This window comes from Lathyrus oleraceus, chromosome 5 (genome assembly GCF_024323335.1).
Source record: "Lathyrus oleraceus cultivar Zhongwan6 chromosome 5, CAAS_Psat_ZW6_1.0, whole genome shotgun sequence".
Taxonomy (NCBI): Eukaryota; Viridiplantae; Streptophyta; class Magnoliopsida; order Fabales; family Fabaceae; genus Lathyrus; species Lathyrus oleraceus.
The window spans coordinates 371,599,507-371,620,102 of NC_066583.1; the positions used below are offsets into that span (position 1 = coordinate 371,599,507).

General features: G+C 40.0%; 1 protein-coding gene across 1 annotated transcript in view; it reads left to right on the forward strand.

Annotated features, from left to right (window-relative positions):
• The window catches only part of LOC127084835 (protein ENHANCED DOWNY MILDEW 2), a 28,697-nt gene extending 14,237 nt beyond the window's left edge, over nt 1–14,460 (forward strand). Inside the window, exons 16-19 of the mRNA XM_051025354.1 lie at nt 12,273–12,344; nt 12,448–12,566; nt 12,891–12,954; nt 13,052–14,460. Of these exons, the coding sequence (XP_050881311.1) occupies nt 12,273–12,344; nt 12,448–12,566; nt 12,891–12,954; nt 13,052–14,137 (1,341 nt within the window). The 3' untranslated portion in view covers nt 14,138–14,460. The remainder of the gene's footprint in view (nt 1–12,272; nt 12,345–12,447; nt 12,567–12,890; nt 12,955–13,051) is intronic.
• The last annotated feature ends 6,136 nt before the right edge of the window (nt 14,461–20,596 follow it).

Below are 20,596 nucleotides of genomic sequence, written 5' to 3' on the forward strand. Positions count from 1 at the left end.
TGAGGTAGAGGTAGTAGAAATAGATGTATTAGAGGAAGTTAAGGCTGGCTTGGATTAAGGGTCTGTGTTGAGGATGACTTAGGCTGGTAGGAACAGGGGCATTAAGGGAGGTGACTGATTTGTATTGGGGGAGAGTGTTGAGGGTGATTTAAGGGCAGTGAAACTAGGTGTGCTAAGAGAGGCGAGGTTGAGCAGTTAAAGGAATAGATGATGAGATTTCAGGGATGGGAACTTTGTTATGTTTGGTGGGAGAAAAATCAGGATAAGGGAATCTATGCTCATTTAAGATGACATCCTTAGAGATGTACATACGATCATCAGAGGTGGAGCTAACAAGCAACCATGTCCTAACTGGTTTGGTACTGGCTCACATTCCCGGACAGATTTTTTGAAAAATTGTCTGGCTTATCAAACTAAAACAATTAAAAGGGGTGGTTCATATGGTTCAGTTATCCATGCATGTTGGGGGAGTTTTTTCACTAGGGAGCATTGAACATTGTGAGGTTTCTTCTTTTAGAGCAACACCTTTGTGAGAGACACATTACATATTCACCTAAAACCTTAAGGTAATAGGTGAATGAGTTCTCTCATTTATAAATGCTCAAGTCTCGACATTTTTAACCAATATGGGACTATTATCCACACTATTAACACTTGATAGATTCTCAACACTCCCCCTCAAGTGTGAGTCCACAATGCTCCCCCTCAAGTGAAAGTTCTTCTTACTTCCACAAACTCTTGTACCGCACGAAACATTTCTTATTCACCACATTGACGCTGTTGACACTCTTCAACGCAACGTTTCTTATTCACCACACTAGCGCCGTTGACTTTCGATACAAGTAAGCTGGTGTCTTTCTCGAACCAAAGGCTCATGATACCATTTGTTGGGGGAATTTTTTCACTAGGGAACCTTGAACATTGTGAGGCTTCTTCTTTTAGAACAACACCTTTGTGAGAGACACATCACATATTCATCTAAAACCTTAAGGTGATAGGTGGATGGGTTCTAGGTGGATGAGTTCTCTCACTTATAACTCAAATCTCCACATTTCCAACCAATGTAGGACTATTATCCACATTACTTACACTTGATAGATTCTCAACAATGCACACCTCTAAATTAGTGATGAATGATGATCATCTTATCTGTAAGGATGAATATTTTGGTTAACCAGTCTTTGTCTAGGAAGAATTTGTGATGCTAAATTTGTTCAACAACATGAAATGTTGACATGCCTTCTGGTTGTGGCTCTAAGTGAGTGTCCTTTTATGGAATTCCATATCTATATTAATTTTTTACATCATCAGATTATACCATTTAGAATCAGTTTAAATGGTAAATGCATATGATTAAAACTCAAAGCATCTGGTGTGTATGCGGTGGGTGCATAAAATACCTTGTAAGATTGAATAATGGTTTGTTGTGCTTTGGGTTAGAATAAAGGAAAGAAAAAAAAGAAGAGAGATGAAAGAATTCTGTTTGTATTCATTGAATATTGATAGTACAATAGGTAATTATATATAAGGCACGTGTAACAAACTAATTGACAACTAAGCTAGTTTGTTACTATACAGAATAAAACCTATATCAAGTATATTCTATGTACATCTAATATTCCCCCTTAGAAACTGTTTCAAGTAAACTTCTTTTGTTGAACACTCTAAGCTTATCACGAAGAGGAAGGAATTTGGCAGCAGAGAGGGGTTTTGTTAAGGCATCTGTCTACTGATCCTGAGTAGGCACATGAGTTATAGTCAGGCTTCTGTTAAAAATCTTTTCTCTCACAAAGAAAATGTCCAGCTCCATGTGCTTTGTTCTGTTATGAAGAATAGGATTATGAGTCAATGTCATTGTACTGAGATTATCACACGAAATTTTTGGGGTCTGAAATTGGCAGTGGAGTTCAGTGATGGATTGAATCCACATCATTTATGCAGCCAGTTGAGCCATGCTCCCGTCTTCTGCTTCTGCTTCTGCTCTGGATCTTGCCACCAGTTGTTGCTTCCTTGACCACCAAGATATAATGTTAGGAGCTAGAAACACACAAGCCCTTGAGGTGGACTTCCTGTCATCAGGGCCTGCTGCCCAGTCAGCACCACAAAAGCCTAGAAGGGACAGAGGTTGATGCCTAGGAGTAGGTTGAAGGAGTAATCCATAGTGAAGTGTCCCACTTAAATACCTGAGGATTCTTTTCGCTGCTTTCCAATGCTCCTCCAAAGGATTGGACAAAAACTGACACACTTTGTTGACCAAAATAGATAACTCAGGCCTAGTCAAGGTAGCATATTTAAGGACACCAACAATAGATCGAAACTGAGTTGGATCTGAAACTGTGTCAACCAATTTTTGACAGTTTGCTGCTAGAAACCATGGGAGTAGGCATTCCATTAGCTATAGACATATTCACTTTTGCAAGCAAGTCACTCACATATTTTGTTTGACAGAGAAGTAAAGAGCCATTGGATAAGTGAGTAACCTCAATCCCTAGGAAATAGTCCAGTTGACCTAGATCCTTGAGTGCAAACTTGTGTTGAGACTCTTGATAAGGTTAGCAATGAACAATTGAGAACTCCCGGTGATGATGATGTCATCCACATAAACCAGGACCATAATAGTTAAGCTGCTAGTATGGAGAAAGAACAAGCTAGGGTCACACTTGCTAGCTTGAAAACCATGTTGCAGTAAGGAACTTTTGAGCCTATCAAAATAGGCCCTGGGGGCCTGTTTTAGCCCATATAAAGCTTTGTTAAGTCTGCAAATGATACGTACCAACACAGTACATAATAGAATAGTAATAATAATAACAGTATTTAAGAGAAAGAGCTTTATTATATGGATGTATAAAGGAACAAGATACATAATAAAGAGTTACAGATCCCTAGATCTGCCAATCAATAGAGAGTCAGTACTCTCTATCCTCACTGCACTAACAGACAGAATGCAAAGATCCCCCTCCATTCCCTCTCTGACTCCTTATAACTAGGAAAAGAAATGTTGTGATGCTCTCTCCCAAATACACGTCACCTCATTTCTAACCTTAGCCATTATTTCCCAATCTGCCCTTTCTTCTAGAATAAACCAATAACGGCTTGGCCCCACTAGTTGCTTAGTGAATTAATTGCTGATGTGGTGCTTCTTCATTTGTTTGGGTTCTATCAATACATCCTCCATCAAAATGGACCTTGTCCTCAAGGTCAAATTTCGGAAACTGACTTCTAATCATTAATTCCTCCTCCCAAGTAGCTTCCTCCATAGTCTTGCCCTTCCAATGAATTAGTAACTGTTTCACCTCTTCCCCATGCTGCTTCACCTTCCGGGTAGCAAGTATAACTTCAGATTCATAAACCTCTACTTGTTCTTCCAACAGGTCTGCGAGTTCTGTGTCTTCTTGGTAATTTCCCACTGCCTTCTTCAATAAGGAAACATGGAAAACAGGGTGCACTCTAGATCCTTCAGGTAATTTGAGTTTGTAAGCTACTGCTCCTATTCTTTCTATTATTGGGTAAGGGCCATAATACTTGGCAGCTAATTTAGCATTAATTTTGGTAACTACAAATTGCTGTCTGTGGGCTCTAAGCTTGACAAACACCCATTCCCCACACATAAAACTTCTGTCACTTCTCTTCTTGTCTGCCTGACTCTTCATTCTCTCTTGTGCCTTCACTAACTGAATTTTTAATTGTTTCAGAGCTTCATCTCTGTCCATCAAGTCCTGCTGCTCACTGACCACTCTAGTTTCGCCTTGCACCCATCTTGTCAGCCGAGGTGGAAGTCTTCCATACACCACCTCAAATGGTGTCTTACCTATTGAGGCATGGTAAGTAGTGTTATACCAGTACTCAGCTCAATGGATCCACGTCACCCAAGTCCTTGGCTGATCAGCTATAAAACATCTCAGATAAGTTTCCAGACATCTGTTTACCACTTCTGTTTGGCCATCAGATTCTGGATGATAGGCTGTACTCATCTTGAGTTTGGTTACTTGCAACTTGAATATTTCCCTCCAGAAGTTACTCATGAAGATAGGGTCCCTGTCACTTACTATTGATAAAGGAAGGCCATGTAATTTGATTATTTCCTTGCAAAAAATTTCTGCTATACTTCGGGTTGTATAGGGATGTTTCAGGGGTATAAAGTGTGCATATTTAGATAATCTATCCACTACTACCAATATAGCTTCAAACTGTTTGGACTTAGGCAAACCTGTGATGAAGTCTAAGGATATATCCTCCCCCCATATCTGTTCTGGAATAGGGAGTGGTTGCAGCAACCCACCTGGAGATGATGCCATGTATTTTTGTCTTTGACATATATCACATTATCTAACAAATTCTTGTATAGTGCTTTTCATACCTACCCAATATATATTTGCAGCCATTCTCCTATATGTTTTGTAGAATCCTGAGTGCCCTCCTTGTGGTGTAGAATGAAACTCTTGTAATAGAGTAGGAATGAGTTGAGATTTGTTGGAAATTACCAACCTATCTTCATAAAAAAGAACCCCTTGTCTATAACTGTACCCAAGCCAAGATGAAGGATCTTGTTGAATCTCTGCAATGATCTTTTGTAATTTCTCATCTTCTTGCACCTCTGCTTTGATTTGTTCTCCTTGTGCCCAAGTTACCAGAGAGTTCATAGTATTCAATTCACGGCCTTCATGCACCCTAGACAGTGCATCAACACCCTTGTTGAGCTTGCCCTGTTTATAAATAATCTCGAAATCATAACCCATCAGCTTTGCAGCCCAATTTTGCTGTTCTGCAGTTACTATTTTTTGCTGCATTAGTTATTTGAGGCTTCTTTGATCCGTCGATACTACAAACTTCCTTCCTAACAAGTATGGCCTCCAATGTTGGATTGCCAACACTACAGCCATTAGCTCCTTCTCATATGCGGACTTAGATAAATTTTTGATTCCCAAAGCCTTGCTAACGTAAGCCACCGGTTTTTTGTCTTGCATCAGAATAGCCCTTATGCCCGTACCTGAGGCATCACATTCAATAACAAATTCTTTTGAAAAGTCAGTCTGGTAAGGCTAACACTGGTGCTGTTGTAAGCCTCTGCTTCAATGTGTCGAACGTTGCTTGAGCCTTCTCGTTCCATTTAAAACCATCTTTCTTAGTTAATTCTGTTAAAGGTTTGGCAATTTTTCTGTAATCCTTGATGAACTTCCGATAATAACCTGTCAGCCCCCAAAACCCTCTAACTCCTTTAACATTCTTGGGATGAGGCCACTGAAGCACACCAACCACTTTATTAGGGTCAACAGCTACTCCATTCCCTGTGATTACATGCCCCAAATACTCCACTTATTGTTGGCCAAAACTGCACTTCTTCTTGTTTACCACCAAACTATGAGCAGATAACAACTCCAATACCTCTTTAAGATGCTTCATATGAGTTCCCCAGTCTTGGCTATAGATAAGAATGTCGTCAAAAAACACCAATACACTCTTTCGGAGCAATGATCTAAACATGTCGTTCATGAGATTTTGGAACGTTGAAGGGGCATTGGTAAGCCCAAACGGCATTACAAGGAACTCATAGTGTCCTTCATGAGTCCTGAATGCAGTCTTCTCAACATCAGAATCCTTCACCCTTACTTGGTGGTAGCCCGACTTAAGATCCAGCTTGGTAAAGAATTTCGCACCATGTAACTCGTCTAATAATTCTTCAATGACAGGGATAGGGAATTTGTTGGGAATGGTTACCTTATTAAGTGCTCTGTAATCAATGCACATCCTCCATGTGTTGTCCTTCTTTTTTACCAAGATAACGGGACTAGAGAATGAACTCGTACTGTGACGAATTATCCCGGCAGCCAGCATCTCTTTAACTTGCCTTTCAATCTCATATTTATGGTGATGGGGGTAGCGGTAAGGACGAACATTCACTGCTCCATGTCCGTCGATGAGATTGATAGCGTGCTCCTTCTTCCGTCTGGGTGGTAGGCTCGAAGGCGTTTGGAAAATGTGAGCGTACTTACCTAGCACCAGCGTACTTACCTAACACCTCCTCCAACTCCCGGTGTTGGTGTTCCGACAACACAGATTCGCAAGTTGTTTGGAAAACGTTCGCGTACTCACCCGACACCCACTCCAACTCTGGGTTTGGGCTTTCGGACCTAACGAATTCACAAACCACCTTAGGCTCAACCCCCTAAATTCTCCACACCTCCCCATCTTTCTTGGACCTGGGTTTCTCTAAAATACTTTGCAGTGCAATCAATGGCTTTTTGCACCCCTATTTGTTTCCAAGTGTTATCCACTTCCCTTGTTCCCAAAAACTCATAGTGTGTTGCTTCCAATTAATAATAGTATCACCCAAAGTTTTTAACCATTCAACGCCCAACACCACGTCAATACCCCCTAATTCAAACAATTGCAGATTCAGCCTTAGTTTGTAACTTCCAATGTACATCTCCAGCTCTTTGCACCTCCCTTGAGCTTCTATTTGGACCCCATTCCCTAGTTTAACCTTCATTTGTGGAGTTTGTTCAATGGGCCAATCCATGTGGTGTACTAAACTTTGTGAAATAAAGTTGTGGGATGCCCCACTATCCACCAAAATTAATACTTCTACCCCCATGATTGTTCCTTGAAACTTCATGGTTTGATGATTTTCATGGGCTATATGATGTAAATCCAATATGCTCATCTCTCCGTCCTCCTCATCCTCCTCTTCACCTACCTTCACAGCCAACACCTTGGCTTCTCCATCCTCCTCACATTCATCATCCACCACTAACACTCTAAGGTGTTTGTCTGGACATTGATGGGTAGGACCAAAAGGTCCTTTACATTTGAAACATAATCCTTTTTTTTTCTATCCATAAGTTCATTGTAAGAGAGGTGTGTAAACCCTCTATCACGAGGCCCAACACGCCTCCTGTCACCTTGGGCCTGCCTGTCATTGTTTGGCCCATTCCTCATACTGCCACTTGCACCCCCTTCTCTATTTTTTACCATAATCCAATCTGACCCTCCCTTGCTTCCAACCTGTGACCCAACTCGGTAAGGCCCATTTTTTGGCACACAGTTGAGTCCAACTCCACTCTTCCCTTTTACCTCCTTCTCTACAGCACGAGTTACTTGCAACAACTTCATTCTACTCATATCTCCCATGGTTGCCAGACTCCTAACTCTACCTTTAATCTCCGATTGCAACCCATGAAGAAAATAGCCTTGAAATTGCTTCTCCGGTAACTGTGGAATTTGAGCGATTAAATATTCGAACTCTGTTATGTACTCTTCCACAGATCCTTCTTGCTTCAGCTCAGTCAATTGCCCGTACACATCTCCATCGCCATGTCCCCCGTACCTTTCGAGTAACGCTTCCTTCAACGTCTCCCAAGTCAGTCCTTCATCTTCTTTAACTAGTGAGTTGAAAAAGTGTATGGTGTGTCCTTCCATACATAACTGGGCTAAACTCACTTTCACTTCCGGCGTGGTACCCTGTACCCGAAAGTAAATCTCTGCTCGTGAAATCCAACCGGCAGGATCTTCACCGTCGAACGACGGAAGCTCCACCTTCTTCGCTGAATGTCGGAACTCGGTCAAGGGATCGGCGCGAAACCCATTTGAAGCTTCTCCGATCTTCTTCTCCGGTGTCCCCAAGTTCTCCGGTACAGTTTTGTTCAACACACTCCCACTGCTCTCCTCTCTTACCGCCTTTCCCAGGTACTTTTCCAACATCGCAATTAAACTCGCGCGATTCTCCTTCACCTCTACCTGGAAATTTTCCAAGGTAGAACGTACTTCCGAGATTTCTCCTTCTAACGCCGTCACCTTTGCCTCCATTCTCGTTAAAGCTACCGCTGTGATTTTCTTCGTCGGCATCCACTGGTACCGGTGCTTCGAATCCGGTAGGTCGGACCACTTGATACGTACCAACACAGTACACAATAGAATAGTAATAATAATAACAGTATTTAAGAGAAAGAGCTTTATTATATGGATGTATAAAGGAACAAGGTACAAAATAAGGAATTACAGATCCCTAGATCTGCCAATCAATAGAGAGTCAGTACTTTCTATCCTCACTGCACTAACAGACAGAATGCAAAGATCCCCCTCCATTCCCTATCTGACTCCTTATAACTAGGAAAAGAAATGTTGTGATGCTCTCTCCCAAATACACGTCACCTCATTTCTAACAACCTTAGCCACTATTTCCCAATCTGCCCTTTCTTCTAGAATAAACCAATAACGGCTTGGCCCCACTAGTTGCTGAGTGAATTAATTCTGATGTGGTGCTTCCTCATTTGTTTGGTGTTTATCAGCAAACAAGGGACCTGTCAGTAGCTTCAAACCCAGGGAGTTGAATCATGTAAACCTCTTCCTCAAGAAGCCCATTGAGGAAGGCATTGTTCACATCGATTTGCTGAATAGACCACCTATTTGTGACTGCAAGTGTTAGAACAGTTCTGACAGTAACAGGCTTAACAAGAGAAAATGTCTCAGTGAAATCACTACCAGCCTGCTGATGAAACCCTTTGGCAACAAGTCTTGCCTTGTACCTGTTTATAGAGCCATCAGGATTCTCATTTATCTGAAAAACCCATTTGCAACCAATGGGTTTTTTAGTAGCAGATGAAGACACCAAAGTCCATGTCTGGTTCTTCAAAAGAGTCTGATATTCCTCTTGCATTGCCTGAAACTAGTCAGGAGTAGCCAAGGCCTGCTTATCAGATGTAGGTTCCATGAGTTAGGAGAAGTTTGGGATGAAGCCTAGGTTGAATAATCCCAGTCTTGGCTCTAGTTTGCATTGGATGAACATTAAGAGGATTGAGAATAGGAGGAATTGAACCAGAACTGGAAGTTGGAACATAATTGGAATTAGGACTGTTATTTGTGATAAAATCTGGTAGAGAAGATGGGGAAATAGTGCTGGCTTCAGCTAAGTCAGAAAAGGCGGAATTAGGTGAAGGAGAGTTGGACTGAGAGATAGACAAAGGACTTGGTATATTTGGGTTGGGAGTAGCTGTAGCTAAAGAATAGGCAGGGGTGGAAAGAGATTGCCTCCCAGTGGGAGAAGCAGTAGAACTAACATGTTGTAGAGGAGGAACATGATGAATAGGAAGAGGTGATGAAGAAGCAACAAATGAAAACCAAGACATGGCAGAGGGAGAAGAAGTAGAGGTAGAGGTGGGAAAAAGGTTCAGATAAGGAAATCTGGACTTATGAAAAAGCACATCCTTAGAAATATATATGTGTCCATCAATTGCAAGGCACTTGTAACCTTTGTGAATAGTTGAGTAACCTAAGAAAACACACTCTTGGGATCTAAAAGCAAGCTTATGAGAATTATAGGGACGAAGGAAAGGGAAGCATGCACAACCAAACACACAGAGACAAGAATAATCAGGAGGTTTGTGCAGTAAAATAGAGTAAAGTAAAATAGAGTAAGGGGATTGGTTTTGGAGGGAGGAACTGGGTAGCCTATTGATAAGATAGGCTGCAGTGACAAAAGCATGATCCCATGATCCCAATACTTGAGAGGCAATTTGGAATGAGCAAGTAAGGCCAAACCTGTTTTAATTATGTGCCGATGTTTTCGTTCAACTATACCGTTTTGATGATGGGTATAGGGACAAGTAAACCGATGGAGAATTCCTAATTCAGTAAGGTAGTTGGTGAAAGGTTTGAATTCACCACCTCCATCACTTTGTACCCTTTTAATTTTGCAATTAAATTGAAGTTAAACCATGGATTTGAAGTGAATGAATTAAGTTAGAGTGTCGGATTTTAACCTAAGAGGGAAAATCCAGACAAATCTGAAAAAGACATCAACACAGGTAAGAAAATAAGTGTAACCACCTGAAGAATGAATTGGTGCAGGCCCCACAAGTCTCACACAACAAGTTCAAAGGGATGATGGTAGGCCCCACAAGTCTCACACAACAAGTTCAAAGGGATGATGGTAGACAGTGGTAGATAGAGAAGTTGGGAGTCTGTGAGATTTGCCCAAGCAATAATTCATTCTTTTGCTCGAACAGTGCCACGAAGAAGGACTTTAGAAGAATCCTGCGATTTTACAAGACACATTTGAGGATGAAACTCAAAGAATACACAATTATCTTGTGCGAATTTACTGACACTTAACGAGGTTTTTAGTGATGTGAGGGACAGGAAAAAGATTGTGTAGAGTTAGAGATGAATTAGGCTGATTGGATAAGGGAAAATTCATGGAACCTACAGAGTTAATGGACAAACCTTGACCGTTTCCCATAAACACTTGTTCAACTTCAGACAGTGAAGAAGAATCAGACAAGTTGGAAGCCTCAAGCGTGACATGGGGAGACTCACCTGAATCAGGATACCACCACTGGTTGTTGAAACTTGGATCTGAACCTGTGAGAAACGAGTGAGAAACGCCTATGGTTGAAGATGCTTGGATGGCGTTGGCCTTGGAGCAGCTGAGTATCCAAACGAGGGAGGATAGGAGGGGCGTGGAGCCACCATGTAGGGATTGAAGGGAGCTTGTGGTGAGGGAAAAGAAGGTGCACCTGAGTAAGAGTATCTGTGATAGCATACAAATGCATCATGTCCAGGCTTATGGCAAATCTGACATGAAACCTTCCCAAAGCGGCCACCACCATGACCAAGACTGCCACCACCCCGACCAGATCGACCACCGCGTGATCCATAGCCATGATTTCAGCGTTTGCAGTCATATGACTTGTTCCAACAGGAAAATTAGGGTTTGAATCAGCACCTAAGATCTTAGTCGAGAGCGGTGCAGTTGACGGCGGAGCTTGTGTGAGATTCACGGACACAGGTTCAGTGAGTACAACTTTGCAATTCTTCTCAAGTCGCGATTCATGTGCAAGAAGACTCGATTCGAGTTCATCCAGCGAACACAAATCCTCTTTACTATTCATCGCAAGAAGAATTGGATCGTATTCCTCAGGGAGAGCATCGAGAACAACTTCAATTAGGTTAGGAAGAGGAACCGGATCTCCAATCGAAACCAAAGATTCACTGATTTTGCGAACATGAACAATAAACTCAGCAATCGTGCGTGATCCTTTTGGCAAACTTCGTAACTCAGGTCAGAGCTGTCCCGCCTTAGTGGTGAGCAAGGTGTTGAAGTAACGGTGAACTTCAGACCATACTTGCCATGAATACATGCAATCGACAAGTTTCGGAAGAAGAGAATCGGAGATCGTAGAGAGAAGCCAGGTGTAGATGAGCGCATCTTGTTTCTCCCAGTCGAGAAACGCTGGATCCTCACCACCGGCAACATGATCGGCATCGGGAAGAAGGCGCGGAGGAACAAGAGGCACCGTAACAAAGCGTTGAAGTTTGTGGCCGCGAATTACATCATCTATATGTTGTTTCCATTGTTTGAAATTCTTATCATCCAGTTCAACTGAGATGAGATGTGAGAGTTTGACGTGAGATGAGGGAAACACGCCCTCAGAATTGAATGGAGACGCCATGGAAGCGCTAGATCGAGAAAAGAGCTCTAGATACCATGTTAGAATAAAGGAAAGAAAGAAAAGAAGAGAGATGAAAGAATTCTGTTTGTATTCATTGAATATTGATAGTACAATAGGTAACTATATATAAGGCACGTGTAACAAACTAATTGACAACTAAGCTAGTTTGTTACTGTACATAATAGAACCTATATCAACTATATTCTATATACATCTCTAGTACTTTGAAATTTGTTTTGGGGTATAAATGTAAATGATTTTTGGTAATATTGGATAGACCTTAAGTAGGATTACATGGTTTTCAGGCTTGCTTATTGTTAAGAGTCCCACATCGGATAATATATGGTATGAACATGTGTTTATAAATGGAGGCAGTCCTCACTCTACCAAACTGGTTTTGTAGGGTTGAGTTAGGCCCAACCACACTTCTTAACATGGTATCAGAGCCTCGTCTAAGATCCGATGGGCCACCTACTATGGTTTCTGCTATCGGGCCACCCACCATTTATTTCCACGCTCCAGATGTCCAGTCCTGGGTGTGAGGGGGTGTGTTAAGAGTCCCACATCGGATAATATATGGTCTGAACATGTGTTTATAAATGGAGGCAGCCCTCACTCTACCAACCGGCGGTTTTGTAGGGTTGAGTTAGGCCCAATCACACATTCTTAACACTTATGTTATGAGCGTACTGATTTTTATTTGATGGTTTCAACCAGTTTTCACGAGTGATGAAGAATACAGACTATATTAGGGATTTTAGTCTATTGTTATCATGTTATTTTTTTTAGTCTATTTACCAGGATGTTGTTTTGATTTGTTTACAGAATGATTTTAATTTTGAGATGAGAGATTGGATGACTATCCAGCGAAAGGAGTTGCCTTCAGGGTCACGGTTGGTAAGAGTTTGTCAATTGCATGGTTGAGACGAGCATGAATGTCCCAGATGGTCAATTCGCATATTTTTTATTTCATCATTTTTATTGGCTGCTTCTTTTACAGATCATGGGTCTTAATCCCCCCTTTGGGGTTAAAGCAGCTTTGGCTAACAAGTTTATAGACAAGGCTTTAGAGTTTGAGCCGAAGCTCCTGATTCTTATAGTACCTCCAGAGACAGAGAGGTAGTTTTCTTTTTCTTGTCCCTTTTTTCTAGGATGAGAGCTAAATGGTCTTTCCCTACATCCAAGCATACCGATGCCACCCGATAATTGTCACTTTTTTGTTTGGGAGTGTTAGGATTAAGAATATGTAGATATTCCTTGCAAACTTCCTAGATTGATTGTTAATATTTCTACTACTTATTCATAAAGATTCACTGTATTTATTGTTACACTATTATAAATACAAGTGTGCGATCTGATGATACACACAGAATTTACAGAAATTACAGGGAGAGATAGTTCATTATTTTTCCTGGTTTTCACATTTGCTTCCTTATTTTATAGGCTGGATAAAAAACGGTCACCATATGATCTTGTCTGGGAGGATGAGAGGTTTCTATCAGGCAAGGTAAATTAATACCAAGTTATCTTTTGATTGAGACACTCTTTGGTGTACTGACTTCTGTCTTTAATTTTTTCCTGTTCCTGTCCCTGTTTATCCCCAGTCATTTTATCTACCTGGATCAGTTGATACTAATGACAAGCAATTGGAGCAATGGAATGTAAAGTCACCCCCTCTCTCCCTTTGGAGCCGTCCAGACTGGACTGATAAGCATAAGCTCATAGCCCAGGAGAATGGTCACCTGTTCAGACATCATGATGTCTCGAAAATGGAAAGCTTCGATAGGGAAAAATCATCTGCCAGTCATACTGTGGATGATGACTATGTTGATGATACCATGCTGGATCGTATGCTGGATCATGATTTCTTGAAGTCAACTAATGGTGAAGATTGCTCATTTATGGTTGGACAGGTACAGCAAGGCTCGTCTCATGGAAATGTTGATAGAGAGAGTCAAGAGAGACATGAGTATTTGGTGACCAAGGCTGAGAGCACCTCATGGAAAAGGAAGCGATCAGACGAAAATGATGGAAGAGGACCAGCTGTGACCTTACCAGCTAAAAGGCAAGGTCTGAGTGAAATGCCTGAGGGAAATCAGTCCGGATCAGACATGATGCTTTCAGGTGATGATGTTGGTGATAATGGTTATACACCTCTGGAGCCCCACTCTTCCATTGGTGATGATGGCCAAAGTTGGCCAAATGTTGCTGATTCCCTCCCTGATTATGGGTTGGCCGAATTACAGGAACACAGTAGCAGGCATATGGGAGACAACACAAGTAGCTTTGGATATAAACCTCATCTCAGGGAGGATGATAGTCACCTGAGGGAATTAGAGGCAAGACAACAGATTCACCCTCCAGGACTTCAGAATCCTGATCCTATGAGTAGTAGTTATCTATCTGGTCATGGTCCTGCTTATAACCAAATGGGATCTACTTATTCAGTACTCGGTTCAAGACCTGAATTGCCTTACATGATGAATACACCCGCTATGCCGACGAATACACCAGCTATGCAACGATATGCACCTCGTCTCGATGAATTAAACCATGTTAGGACAAACTCTTTTGGGCCTGAGCATCCTACAGTTAATAGAAGTAACACTTCTGAACGTAGTACCCCTCAACCTGGATCTGGAAATGTGCTGCCAGGTTTTCCAAAGATGCCATATTATGTACATAGATGATATTATGATGGAACATGCTGTCCTGTACATGGGATGTTTGATTGACAACGACACAATCCGCCTCCTCATTTTGCTGGAAGAACATTTCCGGTAGTGTATTTTGATAGATTTGAGAAATATTGGGGTTAATTAACAAATTATCATTTTCTGAGTTGGGTTTAGTTTTGTACTCTTTTTGTGTGACTCGGTAATATCTGTATGTGACCCTAGTGCTTACCGATCTGGTGTTCCATTAGATTGTTTTTCTCTATTATGTTGGCGTGGAATTTAAAAGTGAATGCTTAAAAGAATCACTAAATTAGCGTCTTAGTAAAGACGGAAAATCGAGGCAAATATCTTAGGGCATCATCATCTTTGAGTCTTGACATGCTTTTACAGTGGATTGGTACATGAAAGTTACTGTCACTACAACTGAGAATGAGATGAATTTTGAAGTACAGTCACATTTTTTTGTGTCACTTTTTGATTAAGAAATCTCGGATGTTACAATAAAGAGAATCCCAAACTTCTATTTTTAATGATCTTCGTCAAATATAAGATGATTTTCAATCATTAATCCATGTTGTACCACATAATCTTACCATAAATCTCTGAAAGTTGTGGTTTTCTTGGCATAAATCTTGATTTTTTTTGTGTGGTTTTAAAAGGTCTAGCAGGCAAACTCAATTATATGTATAGAATGAAGAGTTCGAACACCCTTCCGTATTATGAATAAATTTTGATTGAGTTGTATTTATTTAAGAATTTACTGATTGATATACAATATAAAAATATTCTACGGTCAGTTAATTAAGATCTTAAAAATATTTGATTTTTATTTCAATAATAAAAGATGTTCGACTTTTAAAAATATTTTAGACCTTAAATGTTGAAGATATTTGATTTTAATTTCAATGACATATAAAATAATATAAGAGAATAAAAAATACTTTTAAAAATATTTTACAGTTATTTAATATAGATCTTAAATATTGAAAATATTTGATTTTTCTTTCAATCATCTATAAAATAATATAGGATGTTTGACTTTTAAAGATATTTTACAATCAGTTAGTAATATAGACCTATGAACCTTAAATATTGAAGATATTTAATTTTTATTTCAATCATCTATAAAATAATATAAGATTTTTATTTTTTTATCTATAAAATGATATAAAGGAATAAAAGATGTTTGGACTTTTAAAATTATTTTAAACTGTGAATATTAAAAATATTTGATTTTTATTTTAATCACTTGTAAAATAATATAATGGAATAAAAGATGTTTGATAATGTAATTTCTTTTACCTGGTCTCTTTATTTAATACATTATGAAAATTATTGCAATCATCAAAAATATATTAAATTATTGCAATCATCCAAAACATATTAAGGTGCATAAACGTTTTTGTTTTAGAATAATTTGAGACAAATATATGGTAAATAAGATAAAAAGGCACTACTTTCCCTTTATATTATAAGTTCTTTAAGTTTATTTTGATGCATACTTTAAAAATTACAATTAATACCATGGATTTTATAAAAAACATTATACATATTTTTTTTGGGTCTTGTACATTGCATACTCTTTTAAATATTCTTTATCTTCTTCGCAAAAATAATTAACTATTTTATTATTCTACTTACATAAATTAAATTTCATAATATTATATTTAAAAGTATCGATTTATTATTTAGGAGAATTTCTTTAATAGATTCTCTTTTAATTTAGATATTCTTTTATTTTTAATTATTTAACTCCTTTTCATCTAACTTATTTTGAATCCTCTTATATTGATGTTTAAACGATTTAAATCTATTTTCGAATTTTTTTTTTAAATATCCAAAAATTTCAAAAAAATTTCAAAAATATCCAATTTTTCAAAATAATTACACAAATGGCCAAAATTGGCCATTTTTTACCCTTAGGCGCCACCCTAGTTGGCGCCTACCCTTAATGGGGAGGGCAAGTCGCCACTAGGGGTGGCGCCTATGCCCAAATCCATTTTTTTTTTTTTTTTTTTTTTTTTTAATGTTTTTTTTATTGTTTTTTTTTTTTTTAATTTTTTTTTATTTATAAATTTATGTTTTTTATTAAGTATATTAATTTATGTTCACACATATATTTTGTCTAAATTTTTTTATTTATATATATATATATATATATTAATTTATATATATATATATTAATTTATATATATATATATATTAATATAATTTATAAGTAATTAATATTATTTGTAAATTTTTGGAAAAAAAATTAACTTATATATGTATAAAGATATGATAGACAATATTTTTAAAGATAAAGATAAAGATATAAAGATAATAAACAAAAAATATTTTTATTTAAATAATAAACAAGGCAAATATTACAAAGATATGATTAATCACATATGATGCGGTCCCTTGTACGATCCGCACGGGGGAGGTCTAGTTACTCGCCTAGACGGTTCACGTGGTGGTGGTGCTTCCCTATTACCACCCCTTGCCCTAACGCGCCCCCTTGCCGCTTGCCGTTGTGGTTCGGTCGAAGTCCCTTCAGTGCTGTAGGAAAGACGGGTCCCCTCTGCGCCCTCGAAGCTTTGTCTCGGTGGGACAAACTGACTACTGCTGGGTGCGCCCTCGAATTGTGGTCTTTGGTAGTTTAGGGTTGAATCGGGTTGGCCAAAGTGCAATGTTTGTTGTGGTGTGTAGTAGTCCTGTTGGTAGTCCTCTTGTAAGGGTGTGACACGTGTAAGGCTTGCGTGGGAATCTCTGAGACTTGGTGGTGAAGACTTGATGGGGAACAGGCATGCATGGGAATCTCTGAGACTATGTTCAGGCTAGGTGGATAGGTTGGAATGCATTAGTACAGACTAGGTGGGAGTGTTGCATTCAAGGGTGTGACACGTGTAAGGCATGCGTGGGAATCTCTGAGACTTGGTGGTGAAGACTTGATGGGGAACAGGCATGCATGGGAATCTCTGAGACTATGTTCAGGCTAGGTGGATAGGTTGGAATGCATTAGTACAGACTAGGTGGGAGTGTTGCATTCAAGGGTGTGACACGTGTAAGGCTTGCGTGGGAATCTCTGAGACTTGGTGGTGAAGACTTGATGGGGAACAGGCATGCATGGGAATCTCTGAGACTATGTTCAGGCTAGGTGGATATGTTGGAATGCATTAGTACAGACTAGGTGGGAGTGTTGCATTCAAGGGTGTGACACGTGTAAGGCATGCGTGGGAATCTCTGAGACTTGGTGGTGAAGACTTGATGGGGAACAGGCATGCATGGGAATCTCTGAGACTATGTTCAGGCTAGGTGGATAGGTTGGAATGCATTAGTACAGACTAGGTGGGAGTGTTGCATTCAAGGGTGTGACACGTGTAAGGCTTGCGTGGGAATCTCTGAGGTATTCACAATATCTTCACAGCAATCTTCACACACATATCTTCACAGCAATCTTCAGTAAGATTCTTGCAGTATAAATATTCACACACATTTTCGCAAAGGTATTCACAATATCTTCACAGCAATCTTCACAAAACCTTGAAAATATCTTCACAAAACCTTCACAAAACCCTCACAAAACCTTCACAAAACCTTCACAAAACCTTCACAAAACCTTCACAATGTCTTCACAAAACATGTCATCTTCTTCACAATACAAAGTCAAAGCTCACGTCAACGGTGAGACTTATGAATGTGATAAGTCTGGCTTCCTATTTAGAAACACCGAATGCACTCGGTTTTGTCTAAATAGAGGAGCTGACTTCTCTTATCTGAAAAGGAAGATTGAGTCCAAACTAAGACAACCAGTGTCCCAAATTTTTTATCAACAACCTTTTTTTTCAGAAAACAACTCTGTCAAGTTTTATAAGTCATTGATTCAAAATGACATGGAGACACAATACATGCTTCGTAACCATGAGTACTCTGGTTACGACTACATAGTGTTGTACATTGTGTTGGAACAACCTCAACCAACTCAGAATATTCAATCACAGGTTATTGATCCTGTGATTGATGACGAACAAGATGCTGAGCACCACGTTGAAGACGATGTGGTTGATGATGCTGAAGACGTGGTTGATGACTTGGTGAACCGTCATTCTGAAGACGAAGACCAACCTCAAATACCTATAGCGCAACGCTACTCACCTCCTGCGCACTTCACAACACTTAACTTGGGCGAGGATGAGCCCTCATCAGATATGTTCTACAACCCATATATGAGGTCTGATGAGGACTTAAAGAAGGGTGACCAATTTCGGACCAAGGAAGAGTGTCTGTTAGCAATAAAGAACTGGCACTTGAAAAATTGTGTTGACTACGATGTTATCAAATCAAATCCGGAAAGATACGTTATTGAATGCAAAAATCCGGAGTGTGGATATAGGTTGATGGCATCGTACAAGAAGAAGCATAACGCGTGGGTGATAGGGTCCATATCTCAAGCTCACATTTGCGTCAACACCAACATGGCACAGGATCATCGCAAACTTAGCCATGACATGATCTGCCATTCCATATTACCTCTAGTTGAGGCTGACCCGTCACTGAAGGTCAAAACAATTATCTCCCATTGTGTGGCTGTTTTCAAATATACACCGTCATACAGAAAGGCTTGGTTAGCAAAAACCAAGGCAATTGAACTGGTGTACGGTAACTGGGAGGAATCATACAAACAACTACCACGCTACCTGGCTGCACTACGATTGTATTCACCTGGGACGGTTACTATAATGGAGACCTTGCCTGCACAATCCCCTGACGGAACTCGTCTAGAAGGTAATGGAATTTTCCATAGACTTTTCTGGGCATTCCGTCCATGCATCATCGGGTTCACATTCTGCAAACCACTTGTTCAAGTCGATGGAACTTGGCTGTATGGGAAATACAAAGGATCGTTACTGATGGCGGTCGCACAAGATGGCAATTCAAATATTTTCCCAATAGCCTTTGCATTGGTGGAAGGAGAAACGGCAGCTGGTTGGAGTTTCTTCCTTAAGAATCTTCGAACGCACGTGACTCCACAAGCTGGCATCTGCGTTATTTCTGACAGGCACGCCTCAATAGACAGTGCATACAATAATCCAGCAAATGGCTGGCATGACCCCCCGTCTACCCATGTCTACTGCATCAGGCATATTGCACAAAATTTTATGCGGGAGTTCAAGGATAACTTTTTGAAGCAACATTTGATAAACGCGGGGTACGCATTAAACCAGCCTGGATTCCAATACTATCGCCGGGAAATAGTGTTGGCAAATTCTGATGCAGGGAGGTGGATTGATAATATCGACAGAGCGAAGTGGACTAGATCGTACGACGATGGGGTGAGGTGGGGCCACATGACAACAAATCTTGTGGAATCAATGAACGGCGTGTTTAAGGGCATACGTAACCTCCCGGTAACCGCATTGGTGAGTGCGACCTATTTTCGGATGGCAACGTTGTTCGTAACAAGGGGCAGGCGCTGGAATGAAGTGTTGCAGACGAGTCAGGTTTATAGTGAAGCCTGCATGAAGTTTATGAGGCAGGAATCCGCCAAAGCCAGCAGCCATCGGGTTACGGAGTTCGACCGCCATGGCCACACTTTCAGTGTCAAGGAAACAATTGACCACAACCAAGGGCTGCCCAGACAAGAGTATAGGGTCCTAATACCAGACCGTTGGTGCGACTGTGGTCAATTTCAGGCGTATCGTATGCCTTGTTCCCATGTCATTGCAGCGTGTTCACACAGCCACTTCGATGCATTATCGCTAGTGTCTCCAATCTACAAAGTTGCAACATTGCTCAATGTATACGACAATCCCTTTCCGGTGGTAGCATTGGAGGCGTATTGGCCAGAGTATGACGGGGAAATTGTTTGGCACAACGAATCGATGCGGCGGAATAAAAGTGGTCGCCCAAATAGCAGGCGCATTAGAACTGAAATGGACGTCGCAGAGAAAATGCAGAGGAAGTGTAGCATATGTAGACAACTAGGGCATAATAAGAACAAATGTCCATATCGTGGATCTAGTTCCACAACTTAGTTTTCACTTTCATAAATCTGTGTACCAAAATCATTTTAAATTAAAGTTTACTTTTTATTCCAAATAGAAGATGACACTTGAACAACAAACACAAACATCTAACATTACAACACCAATTACTAAAACAAAAACAAATACTGGAACAAAAACAAGTACTAAAACAAGAACAAGTACTAGAACAATAACAAATACAACAACAACATGACAAACAACCATTAAAATCTAAGAAATTACAACAGTTAACACTATGTCGTCTGATCCATGCATCATTTGGATGCAATCAATGTCGCTTTCAACTTCAACCCACCAGCGTATCGTTTCTCCAGTTTCAAATGAGAACCTTGTTCTAAGCCTCTGAATCCTTCTGATGACTTCACCAGGTTGGTAATCTCCCTCTAACCAAGACATCAAGGACCTTTTTAGTTGGTCCAACGAACGGATGTTCCAAAATTTC